General features: G+C 48.4%; 1 protein-coding gene across 3 annotated transcripts in view; it reads right to left on the reverse strand.

The window, feature by feature from the left end:
- The window catches only part of GNAO1 (G protein subunit alpha o1), a 130,712-nt gene that overhangs the window by 73,437 nt on the left and 43,817 nt on the right, over window positions 1-13,458 (reverse strand). For all 3 annotated transcript variants that reach the window (XM_065640658.1, XM_065640659.1, XM_065640660.1), the window contains exon 3: window positions 10,216-10,357. In XM_065640658.1, coding sequence (XP_065496730.1) covers window positions 10,216-10,357 — 142 coding nt within the window. The remainder of the gene's footprint in view (window positions 1-10,215; window positions 10,358-13,458) is intronic.

Raw genomic sequence — 13,458 nt, forward strand, 5'->3', positions numbered from 1 at the left:
TCCCATGCAGTATCTTTAATCAGTTATTATCAACGTATACAATACTGATTAATAGCCTCAGTAAAACCCATGTTACGGTAATGAGCTCCTCGTGTGGCACATCTTCTGCCACCCCTGTGATGGATGCAGGACAAGGGACACATTCGAGGTGCCACCGTCTCGCTGTGCCTCTGTTTGGGGGACAGCGGCTGTACCTGCAGGGGCTGCAAGAGCTGCCTCCCCAACTGACCTACCGGGGCTGCGAGGAGCAGCCGCTGGCTCTGGAAGGACAGGGGTCCCCTTAGGAGGAGCAGGGTGGCCTGGGGTTTGGGTGCAGCGTCGGCACGTTTTACTTTCCTCAAGGGCAGTGTATCAGCTGGGAGCCTCGGCCTCCTTGCCTCACCAGCTCAGCAAAATTCCCTTTAGGAAGGATGGGACTTCACCACCACAGGCCAAGAAATGTCTCCTCCGCTCTGTCTGTTCCCCTGTCTGGGCTGATCCGAGCATGCGAATGGACTGGGCTGTCAGCGGGGTCCCTGAACACCTCCCCGCCGGGGCTGGCCAGGAAACCTGCTCTGCGCAGAGCCCGAAGTGGCCGAGCGCCCGAGTTCAGCCCTGGGACCCGGTGCTCTTGCAAGGGCACCTGCTGTCCTGTCCCTCTGGGGGGCAAATTGCTATGGGGTCTGTGGTCAGAGCAGACCACTGCAGGAGAATATTGTGTCCCAAGTTTACTAGTACCCAGTGTAAACAGGGACCATGGCCCCCATCCCTCCCCTCCCACATGCCCAGACCCAGCCAGGCGGCTGCTCTGGCTTCTCCTTCCTCCCTCCTTTCCTGTTTCCCAAACCACTGTCCCAAGCCCAGCCTGCCTGAGCTCTCGCTGCTTCCGAGCAAAGCCTGCGCTACCCCTCACTGCCATTGCTGAATAAACGTCAAACAACAGAGCCAAAGGAGAGGTCCCTTCCCAAGACATTTGTTTTATGCCTTTTTGTGAGTTAACACACCAGAGATCTGTTTAAGGCCAGGGATACCCTGTATCAATGTTTTCATTTCACATCTGGAGACATTCAAATAATAGGAACATCACACAAGGCATTCGGAAAACAAATGTTTTAAATGGCACTCCTAAAACCAGTGAGTAAGCAGTGTGACTCAGCAGTGCTTCCCAACACTTCCCAGAGATGGAAATAAATCCACTTAATAACTGACATGTATTTGAAATGTGCTGAGTAGTTTGTAGCTATCTGCAATTGCTGCTGGGAATGCTGACTTGCAATCAGAACTGGAGGCAGCACCCTGCCCGCATCAGGATGCAAGCAGATGCAACCTGAACTTCAGTCTCAAATATGGTGGTGACTTTCTGGAAGGACTGGAGCAAGTGTCCGATCACCCATACAGTCAGAAACACGTCTAAGCATCTTTGAAGCCTCTGCCGTGGCGTGTGTTTAACCTTAGCTCCTCAGTTGCGCAGTACAACAAATAACCAGATGTATTTTTTGTTCTGGCTGACAGGTCCTTCAGTCCCTTTATGGACAAAAAGGCTCTAGAGGAGGACAAACAGTGTTCACCGACACCGGATGCTGCCCAGGGCAAGGCCACTGCTGTCTGCTCTGCAGGGAGCGGCTGCGCTGAGCCCCATCGGATGGGCCAAAATCCGCTTTGGCCAGGCTGTGCCGTCCTCTGGGAAGGAGCGGGTGGTGCTGTGGAGCAGCCCCTCACCTCACCCGCAGCCCACCCTGCACCCAGGAGCTGCCAGGAAGCCCCTTTGTGGGCAGAGGGGAGGTTTTCACCTTCTCAGGGCTCTCCTCCAGCTATGCTCTTCCGCCAAATATTTTTGAATGTCTCGCCTTTTGTGTTGTCCCGCTCTGGCACTTTCCCGGGGCTCCCAGAGAAGCCATCTTCCTCTGCTATCTTGTGGGAATGGAAAGCAGCTCCCCACCTCTCAGTAAGTCACCACTAATGTCACCATCCCTTGGCTGCTTCGCTCTCCTCTGTGTGCTGAATGCTCCCTTGTCACACCACCTCCCCAGCAGCCCTAACTGCGCTGCATTTGAATAACAAATCTCACAGGGGAAGGCAGGCAGCCCTTCTTCCAAGGGAACAGGTTAGTGTTTTTTTTTCTTCTTCTTTGCAAACTAAAAATACTCCCTGCATCATCAAAAATAAAGTATCAAACACACGAAGCTCGTGGAGGAAAAATACATCCCTCTGTCAGTGAAAACAGAGAGCCTGCATGCAAGGAGCAGGAAAACCAAACCTCCCTACAGCACCGGGTCTGCATTTCATAGGGAACAGGGATGCTGGACAATTTGGGGGAGGTCAGGGATCCTTTTCAGGTGCACCCTTTGGAGGACTAGTGTTCTTCATTACTCAGAAATCAAGCCTGGAATGGCAGCTGAAAGCAGAGGCACAAGAAAAAAAAAAAAAAAAAAAGAAAGCAGATCTAAGGATGGATTTGCACCTGAAGAGGTTGTGCTTCCACCAGCCAGGCAGCAAACAACGCCAGGAGAAGTCATCTGACAAGAGTTTCTCCTGGCGGCTGGCTGAAGAGGAAGGCAATACTGAGAATTTAAAAATCACCTTTTGGGTATTTCCTATTTTCACTGTTTCTCCCATATACAAACGTCCTCAGGCCTCTCTTATCCCTCCACACTTCTAATGCCCAAAGGGCTGGGTGGCCCTTCGAGAGCAGGTTGTCCTGGTCTCTCCTGACGGCGTGGAGAGAAGAGGGAAAGCGCTAGGAGCCTGAGCCCGTGTACGTCTGAAATTCACCACTGACCACTGCCTTGACCCCTCACTGTGTCTCTCTGTGGAGACTCAGGCACCACCATCTTTAAAACCCTCTTTAGGTGGTGAAGATGTGATTAGATTCAATCTGGAGCTCGGAGCTGGAACTAGATGACTGTGGTCTCTCTCTTATCAATCATCTCCTGAGACATCTCTTTCCCATCTCTGTTTTTCTTCAAAAGAAAATTAAAAGGCTAATTTTAATTGATGGTATCTGTTCTGGTCAGCAGTTTTATAGGATGGTTAGCTATAAAGCTACTTTCAGAATTGGGAAGGCGGCACGGATGGCAAGTGTCACCAATCGACCATGTCTGGCTGATGCCAAACGCCCACCAAAGAAACAGATCTGAGTGGTATTTTGAGGTGCAACTGCATCATTTATTCTCATCTGGCTCACTTAGAAATTATGCCAAAGAGCATCAAAATATTTTTCTTTCCCTATAAATGTGTTTCTTAGGAACAGGTTTCTGATTGCACAGAAGGACCGGAAGACCAGGCAAACTTCTGTCCCACCCTGTCCCCTGACTGCTGCCCATTCACCACCAGCCCATGGCACCAGAGAGAACCTGAAAAGCAGACCCAGTGTTTACTTTTGAGTGAGGATTAAAGCGTTGCCATGCCTACACCACAGACAGCATCCCGAAGCAGGACCAACGTGAAAAACATCACACTGGCGCATCAACCGCTCAGCAAGGTGGCACCTTGCAGAGAGCAGCCTTCCTTCCACTCAACACACGTCTCCAACTTGCTACGCGACTGCCGCCCACTCTCCCCTGCTTCCCTCCGGCTCTATTTCACGCGGCCTTCTTTCACTCTTTAGGAATTTTAACTAAAAATGGGTACATTGGGCCAGCCTGGGGGAGTCTGGGATTTTAGAGCCCTGTCAGTGATTGAGAGTCTTCTGCTGGGAGAAAGTTGAGCTGGTGCCGCCTCGGGGTGCAGCGGTGTCCACGCAATTCAGTCGCTTGCCTACAGAACCCAGCTGTTGCCACTGCTATTACATTTTCTAGGCTGTTAATCTATTCGAGTCTCCATCCCTCCCCTTTTCCTCAGAGCCAGTATCTTCTCCCTCCATCACAAACTCAGGATTTCTTCCTGCTCACCAGCACTGTGACAGGTTTGCAGAAGGCTGGGATTCTGCCTGTTGTTCATCATCACTACTGCTGTCCTATAAAGAGCTGTAATCTGTGTGGTGCCAGAGCATTTTAGCCCTAAATGAATCACCAGTTTTCTATTTTAACTACCCAGGTTGGACAAAATTAGCTTAAGTAAAACTCTACATGAAGACTTGGCAGCCTCCAACCCTACAACCTGCTTATTTAATTGGATGGATCTTCTGGGCCAAATTCTGTCTACAAGACCAAGCCTTGATGTTCTTATAGCCACGACACAAATTTATTTTGTCTCCCTTCTAAATGTTACCTTTATTAGTAGCATGACTGCAGCAAACCAGACACCAGCTCTGGGCTGATCTTTTTTGCTATATGAAGATCATCATCTGTCATTGACTGGATGACCAGGACTCCAGCTTTGCAGTCGTGCAGAGCCAAGCTGCGCTGGTGCTGCTGCAGCAAGACAAGGTCCCCTGGGTCCCGACGTGGGTCTCAGCCAACTTGGCTGGGATCTCTTTGAGTTTGACTCTCCCTAAGAGGCAGAGCAAAGTCATCCAAGTTGACTGTTTCAAGCTCTCTTAGTTGGAGCAAAGGGCTCTCATAAACTGTCTTCATGCTCTGCTGTTACTTTACTGTGAACATTTATTAGGGAAAGATTTTGTGTTTTCGAGGGCTTAAGGGATTGGAAGGTGGCACAGGAAGAAAATACATTAGTGGGATGTGCAAGATGGAGCTTTTGGTTGGAGAGACTCCAGAGCTGATGCAGCGAGGCTGGTGGGTCACGCACCATGCACCATGCGGAGAGAGCTGACTCTGGGATTCCCCTTGTTCTCTGCGGCCTCTCTCTTTCTCCTCCAGCCTCATTTTGCGGCAATGATCCCCAGCACATGGGCCATCTCAGCCAGCAACAACCAGCCTTTCTTGAATTAGCCAACCATCTCCCCGGCAACAAGGCAGGCTGTGAAAATAACAAGTGCTTTCCTTTCTATTTTACGTTTCCCACCTCGTGAGAAATGCCCTGGCTTTTATTTGTCTCCACTGCTCAAGAACGTGAATGATGGTAACTGAAACGCACCCTGTGGAGGGATGAAGAGGAAGGTGAGAGAGAAAGACAGCTTTGGTCTTAATGGAAAAGAGCGACAGATCTTTACTCCTTAGCAAAGGGCAGGCTGAAATATTTGTCTGGTGCTATTACTGTGATGAGCTCAGCATAGCAGAAAGGGTTCTATACGTGCTGTGGCTATTGCTATAGGGCATGCAGCAAACAAACAGACCTCAGCTGCAGCTGGACATCCAGACAAACGCTGACAACCAGATAAAATTAACGGGGTGGCTAATGCCCCTTTATTCCATTTTGCCTTTTCTCCCACTCCATCCTGCTCTTGCACAAAGCAGCCCCAAGTTACACTTCACCGCCGTGATGTTTCCATCGCTCACAAGGCCTGGCCATGTCCCCCTGCAGCGGCAGAAACCCAGGAATCCTGTGTCCATCCCCAGATCATCCCATTAGCTACCAGTCAGCAAACGGAGGCTTCCTACCAGCACGGCGGTGCCTGATTAACCTCGCCTGCCCTCCCTAAAGTTATTAGCAGCTTTTTTGCATTTCTCAGAGAGCTTTGGTTAGAGACATGCTGTAGGAGCCAGCTGGTCTAAACGGACACCTGCCTGAAATGAAGTCAAATCCACAAATATCTTGAGCTGACAAGTAGAAAAAGCCAGTTACACAGGAGCAGGTCTTTGGAAAGAGAACTCCTTCCACATGCTGCTCCCTCCTGCAGCGGGTGACAGTGGCTGTGTCCCCCGTCCTGCCGCTGCTAAGCAGGAGCGAGGGGAAAAGGGAGCTCCTAAAATCAGGCCAGCTCCTAAAATCACTTTCAGCATGAGCAGAGGGGATGGGGTGAGAGGCACCAGGTTTCCATCTGCACTCCGCTGTTCAGAAGCAGGTTAGACGCAGCTCAAGTGCACGTGGCCCCCTTGGCCAGCCGCCTCGGGTGGGCTGTTCAGTTACATTAAACAGAATTTTTTAATATTACTAACCAGTATTTAAAAATGTCTCAGGTATATTTTTGTTTAGCTCACAGTTCAGGAGTTACACACTATATAAAGCATAAAGTCACCACAAACACATTCTGCTACAAAGCCTGAAAGAAAAAAATTCCCTACCAGAACGTTTTAACATTTTAGTGGCTTTTTAGTTTTCCCTTTCAAGTTGAAGCAGAGACACTTCTGGACTCCCACTAGGAAAAATGTTCAGTTTGAAGGTCACTATGTGCCACCTCTGGACCCCAAGCACTGGTTCTGTGACCCTGCCACCTCTGACACTTGTATCTGAGCCACACAGCTGATATTGAGACCATCTGTTGAGTAATTTCTGAACAATTTCATCCTGTTTCTGTCTGGTTTATGCTAATATGAACACGGTCCACAGCTGTTTTCATACCAGCCTGCACAGAGCAGTGTGCTTGCCTGGGCAGGCACATTGCAGCCTGGGAACACTCCAAGCTGCGGACACCCCCAGAGCCCCCAGCCTGGCATTTCACCTGAGTGAGACTCTATTTCCAAGCAGCTTCTGAGGTCAGCACTGACCCACCGATAAAGAGACTTTACATGCCTTCTGGTTGGGATTTCTGAAGCCAGACTTTGGAATTGGCTCTTTAAATGGAGAGATGAAAACCCATCACTTCACTGCCCTTCCTGCTCAAGCAGATCCAAACACCTGTACTGGCTTCTGCATTCCTGTCTTTAAACCTCCATTTCCCATTTGCTCTGCCCGAGTACACTGACAGGGACTCGGCAAGGAGCTTGCTTTATTAATACGTTTGCACTCTAGAGAACCATTTAATCCAGAGGCTACAGCCCCACTTGTTCCTGCCCGCTAATCTGATTAGAAAGGTAAGGACTGAGGAGTGCCCTACGGACCAGCTGGAGGGTCTTGAGCAGCCAGGCGAGACCTCTGCCCCTCTTCCCTCGTGTAACCCCTGGCTCTTGGCCAGTCGGGGCTCCAGACCTGGGCAGTGATGGCCCTGGAGATGACAAACACCCACGGCCACCGCTCCTCCTGCAGCCGGCTCCTGTCTCACTGGCTGTTCCTTTTTCCCTTGACCTCTCCCAACACGTAAAGGATTTGTGATTTTGCACTTGCAGAGCTTTTCCGGAGTTTCAGACTGACCTTCAGGGCTGTGTAGCAGTAACAGTGTGCCACGAGCTGGCTGGACATGCTCCTGCCTCCCTGCGTTGAAGGATGTGGAACAAGGACCTAGGTCCTGCCCACAGGTCATGAACCTTTCCTGAGCCACGCACAGCTGCAAGAAAACCCACTCTCCTGGACAAGGAGCACGTATAAAAGTGAAATCCTACACTCAGACTGTTTTGTTCTTAACCTGGGGACAGGTTCTTATCAGCAGAGAGGGTCAGTGAGAACTGGGGCATCTGCTTTTCGTAATTTATTTTGTTGTTTTGGCTTGTATTTCCTACCTTGAGCTCACTTTGACTGACAAAAGCAAAGGGGTTTGGTCTGGACTCTTCCCTGAGTCTTTCACTTCTATTAGACTAAATACTAAATATAATTATGGGCAGGAGAAAAATGAGAACAGTGAGAGAGGATTTGGTTATTTTATTTCAATAACAAAAGCACAAATAATCTCATTCGCATTTATTAAGTAAAGGAGTTGTTTTTTTTTTTCTCCGAACATTGTCAGGGTGCCATTTGGAAGGGATAGAGGGGCAGATGCATCTCCCATGAAGTCGGGGTGGGGAAGCTGTAAGAGCCAAGCAGCCCCAGTGGAAATCCTGTCCTGGGTCCGTGTCCCCTCCTTCCCTGCTGCTGAATCAGGCTCGAGCAGCCACAGCCCTGGCTCCCCGTCCTGAGCTCTCTTCTCTTGGGGTCTTAAGTGATGAGTAGGGGAAAATCCCCCGCTAAAATATTTGCATTGGAAAGCCTTAGCTAAGAAATGACTTTTAAAATAGAAAAGCTTTGCTTGAAAAGGGATGAACCATCTAGCATAATACTCAACAAATCGCCTGTTTAATGGCCTCTCTTTATAGCAGCTGTGCATTAATAACAAAAGCAGGGTAGCAGAAGCCATGTGCTTCTTTGTAAGATTAAAATAAATACTATTTCATACTAATAACAGCAACTTTTTGTGGAGATTGACTAAGAGAAAGGAGCAAGTGGAAGACAACAACCTGAGAGACTTGGTTTCTTTCCCTTTCATCTACTGCTGAATGAAGGAATATTGCTCCCATCTACAAAGGGAGAAGATGCTCTGAATCAGCCCTCCCAGACTGTGGTTTGGTTTATGTGGTTTGTCGCGGGCTTGTCTGTACGCAGTCAGCACAACACCGTTTTCAGACAGAAGTAATTCCTCCAGGACTAAATACTTCAGGGGAAACTAGGTTGGGGAGAATTTAATCTAACTTGGTTTTTACTTTGCAAGGCCTAACTCAGGATCCCTCCTGACATGAAGCACAAATTGAAGGAAGAGTGGTTCACCCTGGACATAAGGAGAAACCTTTTCAACATGAGGTCAGAAAAGCAGTGGAGCAGGTTGCCCAAAGGGGCTGTGCAGTCTCCAGCCTTGGAGGATTTTGGACCCGGTTGAATAAAGCTCTGAGCAACCTGGTTGGACCTCAGAGCTGACCTTGCCTGAGCAGGAGGCTGGGCTAGATGCCTCCTGAGGTCCTTTCCAGCTCGAGTTATCACATGATCTTAGGGACATTTGGCATCTTTTCCATAGGATTATGAACAGACAAGGCATTTCGTGCAGCCCAATACTCCGTCTCTCATTCCTGGCCATCGTGATAACAGCTCTCCCACTCCACGCCCCGTACTTTGCCAGGCCTGACACTACAGCAGTGCTGAGTCTTCCTCCTCAAATTAGGACTTCAGGCATTACAAAAAAAAAAAAAAAAAGGAAATTTTACATTTTAAAGCTGTCTGCCACAGACTACTTATCAGACATGGAGAATGATTTGTTTCTGTTTTCCTGGGCATAGGTTTTTAGCTGAGACAAGATACGTTGCCTTGCTGAGAGCTGAGTCACTGAGTAATCAACAGATTAATGTATTCAGTTTGAAAGCCATCAGCATTAGTTCTCGGCAAGCACACAAGAACTCCATTATGGTATCATCTCTATGTTTGGGATGTAAATGTCTCCAGGATTTAGAGTTCCTGTGGGAAAAATCCCTAGATGCAAAGAAATCAAAATATTCCTTTGCGATGGGGAGAAATAAGGTACCTCTTCATACAGTAACACCACAGCAGGATTTTGGCATCCTTTCTAGTGAATGCTTTTATTATCAACCCCCAGATAAGGAGTTTGGGGTATGTCGTACATCTGTCATTTCATAGCTATCTAAAAATAGTCATGATAAACTCAGTGTCATGTAGGACATTGCCTTTACCAGGTCTTTAATCCAAAATTATTTTATTTCCAGTGAAACCAAGTAGCTACACTTTCTCCAGGATGGGAGCACGCAAAAAAAGGGTGGTCTTGACTTCTGTGTGGCTCCGAGTTTCTCAGTGTGGGCTTGGTCTGAGCCAGAAATGCAAAGAGGAAAGGCAGAGGCTGGCTGGGGCACCTCACAGAGGAGCCATTGTTTAAAAATAGGGAGCTGGTTAAAATAACGACAGAGTAGCAACTGTAAAAGGACAGGCTGGCTAAGGTGTATGGCATGAGGAGGCTGCCAGATATCACACAGTTATTCTGATAAGACACATGCTAGCACTGCTGGCTAAGACGCTGCCCATACCAACCTCGCTGGAGCAATACATCCTCTCGTTCACAAGCAAAATTGCTGTTCGGGAACACTCAAATGGAGGAAGTGTGAGTCAAAGTCAGTCAAGCCCCTGCAAAAGTCAAGGTAATCCTAAAAGCTTTCCTATGTTATCAGGCTGGTGGAAGGGGTTTGAACAGCAGCAAGACTTCTCCCTGAGACACTTCTACTTGCAGCCTGTGTATCCAGCACATGCACAGTAGACAGGACACATGTTCTCACCGTTTCCCCAAGCCTATCAGTACCTCCATCTAGGCTGTCTGCAGATAACGGGTTTTTTTTGTACTGACCTGGCTACTGCCAGGGCATGAGAGATTGTGGCTGTTGTGACACCAAGGTCCCCAAGGCTACACTTCCTAGCATAAGTGTATGAGTGGCATGCCTGTGCTGTTGTTTGTTGCAGAAGCTGCGTGTGCAACAGGCACACAACAGTGATGTAAACCTCCTCCCCTCCCTGCTTTTCCCTCCAAGGTATTCAGATTGTGCAAGTGCCTCCTGTTTGTGCTCCGGAGTCTCCAGGTGCTCAGTTCTCTGTACCCAAGCAGTAGTGATTTTCACTTACCCGTCGTTCCTTGTCACCGTATTCGATGCCCAAGGTATCCATGGCACGTACAATAGCTGCCAGTGACTGTATAGTGTTGCTGTAGACCACTGGCTTGTACTGCTTCACGTCTTCTCCAGAGAAGCCATCCTCGTGGATGATCCTGAAGAAAATGCAAAGGACAAGAACCTCTTGAGAATGTAATTTCAACAGGGGAGGCGTTCAAAAGACAGCTGTGCTCTTTTGAAGAGCACATCTGCTAGCTTGATTCACTTAATTTAGTCAGCATTTCTTTTGAAACCTCTCTAGTTGTTCACCAGCAATGTGTCTGAGCCCAGTGCCAGGGATTAGCATCCCTTTTGCTCTCTCTCACAAAGTTTTGTGCAGGTTTGGCGCATACAGTCCCTCCCTCCCAACCAAACCGTGAACACCAGAGCGCCCCATGTTCCCGTGCTCACTGGTCACAGGGGAAGGTTTCCAGGTCCCATGTTACGTTTCCTGTCAAGGTCCATGGAAGTATGTTCAATGCTTCTAGTGACCATCAGATCAGATCTTAACCACTGAAGTAAGTGGCAGAAAAACTCTAGCTCTTGTCTAGTCCTTTTCATAGTAACTCCTGGGGTGCCTTACAGAACAAACCAGAGTGGAAATACCCCTGTGGGCATGGGGACACAGGCATGGAGCAGAGAAGTGACTTAGTTGTGCAGCACCTAAAGTATTTACAACCCTTCGCACCTCCTCCTTCCTTCCTCCCTCCTTTAAAAACAGTGCTGGAAGTTTTTCTGCCTAGAGGCATGTTATGTTATGTTGTCATTCCTGAAGCACCGTGGGAATGAGATCCACAGTTCTCTGTGGGATGGATGCTCTCTGTATTAGTCTCTGTTAAACTCTGCAGAAGGAACTATTTGATGGAGCGAGTTCTTGCAGTTCCTTGCTCTGGTCAGATGACTGACCCCTATAATTTCTTCATCTCTAAGTAGCTCAAGAACTATGCCTGGTTGTGTCTAGAAAACAGCTAGGATCTGCAGAGCTAATTGTGTTTGACAATAATTCTTCCCAGTGAAGACATAAGTTATGATCCTGTCTCTTAAATATTGGCGGAGAGAATGATCTGCTTAGCTGAAATGAAGTCCTTGCTTGCTCATCCTTATATCTCACTGGACAACAGAGAGGCCTCCAGTAACAGACCTGGTCACTGATCAAACCTCGCAGCCTGTCTATAACAGGATTTTTATTTCCTTTTTTTTTTCTTTCTAAGTCAGATGCACACAAACCGAGGTCCTGGCCATTTCTGGCATCCCCCCGGGGAGAGGGAGCGCTCGCGGGGATCATAGTGAGCTTGCAATAGATACAGCGCTGGGATGGCAGCGGAGAACGGGGCTGGATGCCAGCCCCGTGTTATTAACAGATGACTACATGAAGAACAAGGCTGATGGAAACATGCTGACAAAGACACAGACCTACTCCCCGTGATGTGAAGCTCACGGAAAGGTTTTCTAACACAAGCGACTGACTCTCTGCTCTCCCCACCACAACCTTCTCTCACTCATCACTGAACACTGAGCTCCTGGGAGAAGCCGCTCCAACACCCTCCAAGTCCTGGAAAAATACGACTACCAGTGGAAAAAGGCCAAGACAGACGGTAGTTCAAATTAATTGCTGTCCAGGAAATGTTTAAGGCACTGATCTGAAGAACTGGGCAGAGTCCCCTGCTCGGGTCGCCCAGCCCCAGGAAGGGGGAACGGGAACAGCACGAGGGGCTGCGCTTTTGTCTCCCCTCGGCAGGGGTGGATGAAAACTGTTCTGACTTAGTAAATTCAGACTTGCCAATTTGTCCAAACTTTTCCTATAGTTAGTTTTTATTTTGACGAAGAGATATGGGCAATAGCAGACATTGTACTCTGTAGCTTTTATTTTGTATGAATCCAGTGCTTGTGCCAAGGTCTGAAGTAGCAACATCTGAGTAGCGGAGAAGGTGGAGGGCCAGAAGAGCCGTGTCGGCACCACATCTCATGGATCATTTACTGTTACTCAGAGAAGCTGCTGAACTTCTGGGAAATGTGTTCTTTGTCAAAAGTTGCAGTCAAACCTGAAGAGTTATGGCTGGTACAACGCACAAGGATCTGCATCAACCCTGTTTGAATTCAAGAGGGAGCGTACAGCACCGATTCCTCCCAGTTACAAGGATGACAGCGAGAAGCTCGGCAGAGCAGGGGTCCCACTCCAAACCAGCAAGCTCCTCATCAAGTAACATGGCTCCTTGTGTTGAAGGGGCAGAACTAAGCAATGGAGAACAGCTCTGACATCCCTCAGCAAACATAATGCTGACTAGGCAACAACGCCAACATCGTTCAAAAGCATTACTTTTAAAGGGGGCAGAAAAGAGTGTGGAGAAAAAACCACCCCGATTGTTCTTCTGTGAAATCTCTCCGGGAAGGCAGCCACGGCAACTGAAAGCAGCACTGCAGATGCCAGTATTGAAGTTTTGCTGTAGAAAGTACCTATGGATTAATCAATCATGCAGTTAGAACATTACCTAATATCTGAGCGAGCAAATCCCCGCTGACTAGTGCCGTTCCAAAGGCTGCTAGGACACCGTGAACTGGTTTATTGTCCTATATGCTTTTAGTCAACGTTTCTCCTCTTGCTTGCCCTGGCCATCTGAGGGCTGAACTCCAGCGGCAGCTTTTTCCATAGACCTTTGGAAATGTTGATGCGGCCACTCACCCATTGGGGATACACCTTTCTTCTCGCCTGCTATTGTGCTTTACTGCTGAGAGGACATATCAAGCTCCAATAACACTCTTGGGAGGTATTTAGTTAGGGAGGGTGCCTGAGCCAGCTTGGGTGCCCCAGGACACAAGAAGCAATGGGGTTTGGATACGGTAGTGAGCTGTGAGCATTAAAAATGCACAGTGGGTAGGAACTAATAGAAGTGAGCGGTGTGTCAAGACTGAGAAGTCTTTAAAGGTACAGGCAGGGTGGGCTACTCCTTAAGCAACCTGCAAATTAATGGGAACAGAGGGTTTTCAGCACTAAAAATGTGAATCCTCTGTTTTCTAAATGGCTCCTATTTTTTCCTGTATCTGAAATGCAAAGGAAACTGCTGCAGGCAGGTTCCTCTTTGCCACGTTGGAGCTGGTTCTCTCCAGGGCAAAGGAAGAAAAGGGATTTAAGAGGATCCCTGGGGGCTGGGGGTGGGGGGAGACAATGCTGTAATTTTTAAAAGTGATTCTGGGCAATTAAAAAGACATTTCATTCACC

This window comes from Caloenas nicobarica, chromosome 9, assembly GCF_036013445.1.
Source record: "Caloenas nicobarica isolate bCalNic1 chromosome 9, bCalNic1.hap1, whole genome shotgun sequence".
Lineage (NCBI taxonomy): Eukaryota > Metazoa > Chordata > Aves > Columbiformes > Columbidae > Caloenas > Caloenas nicobarica.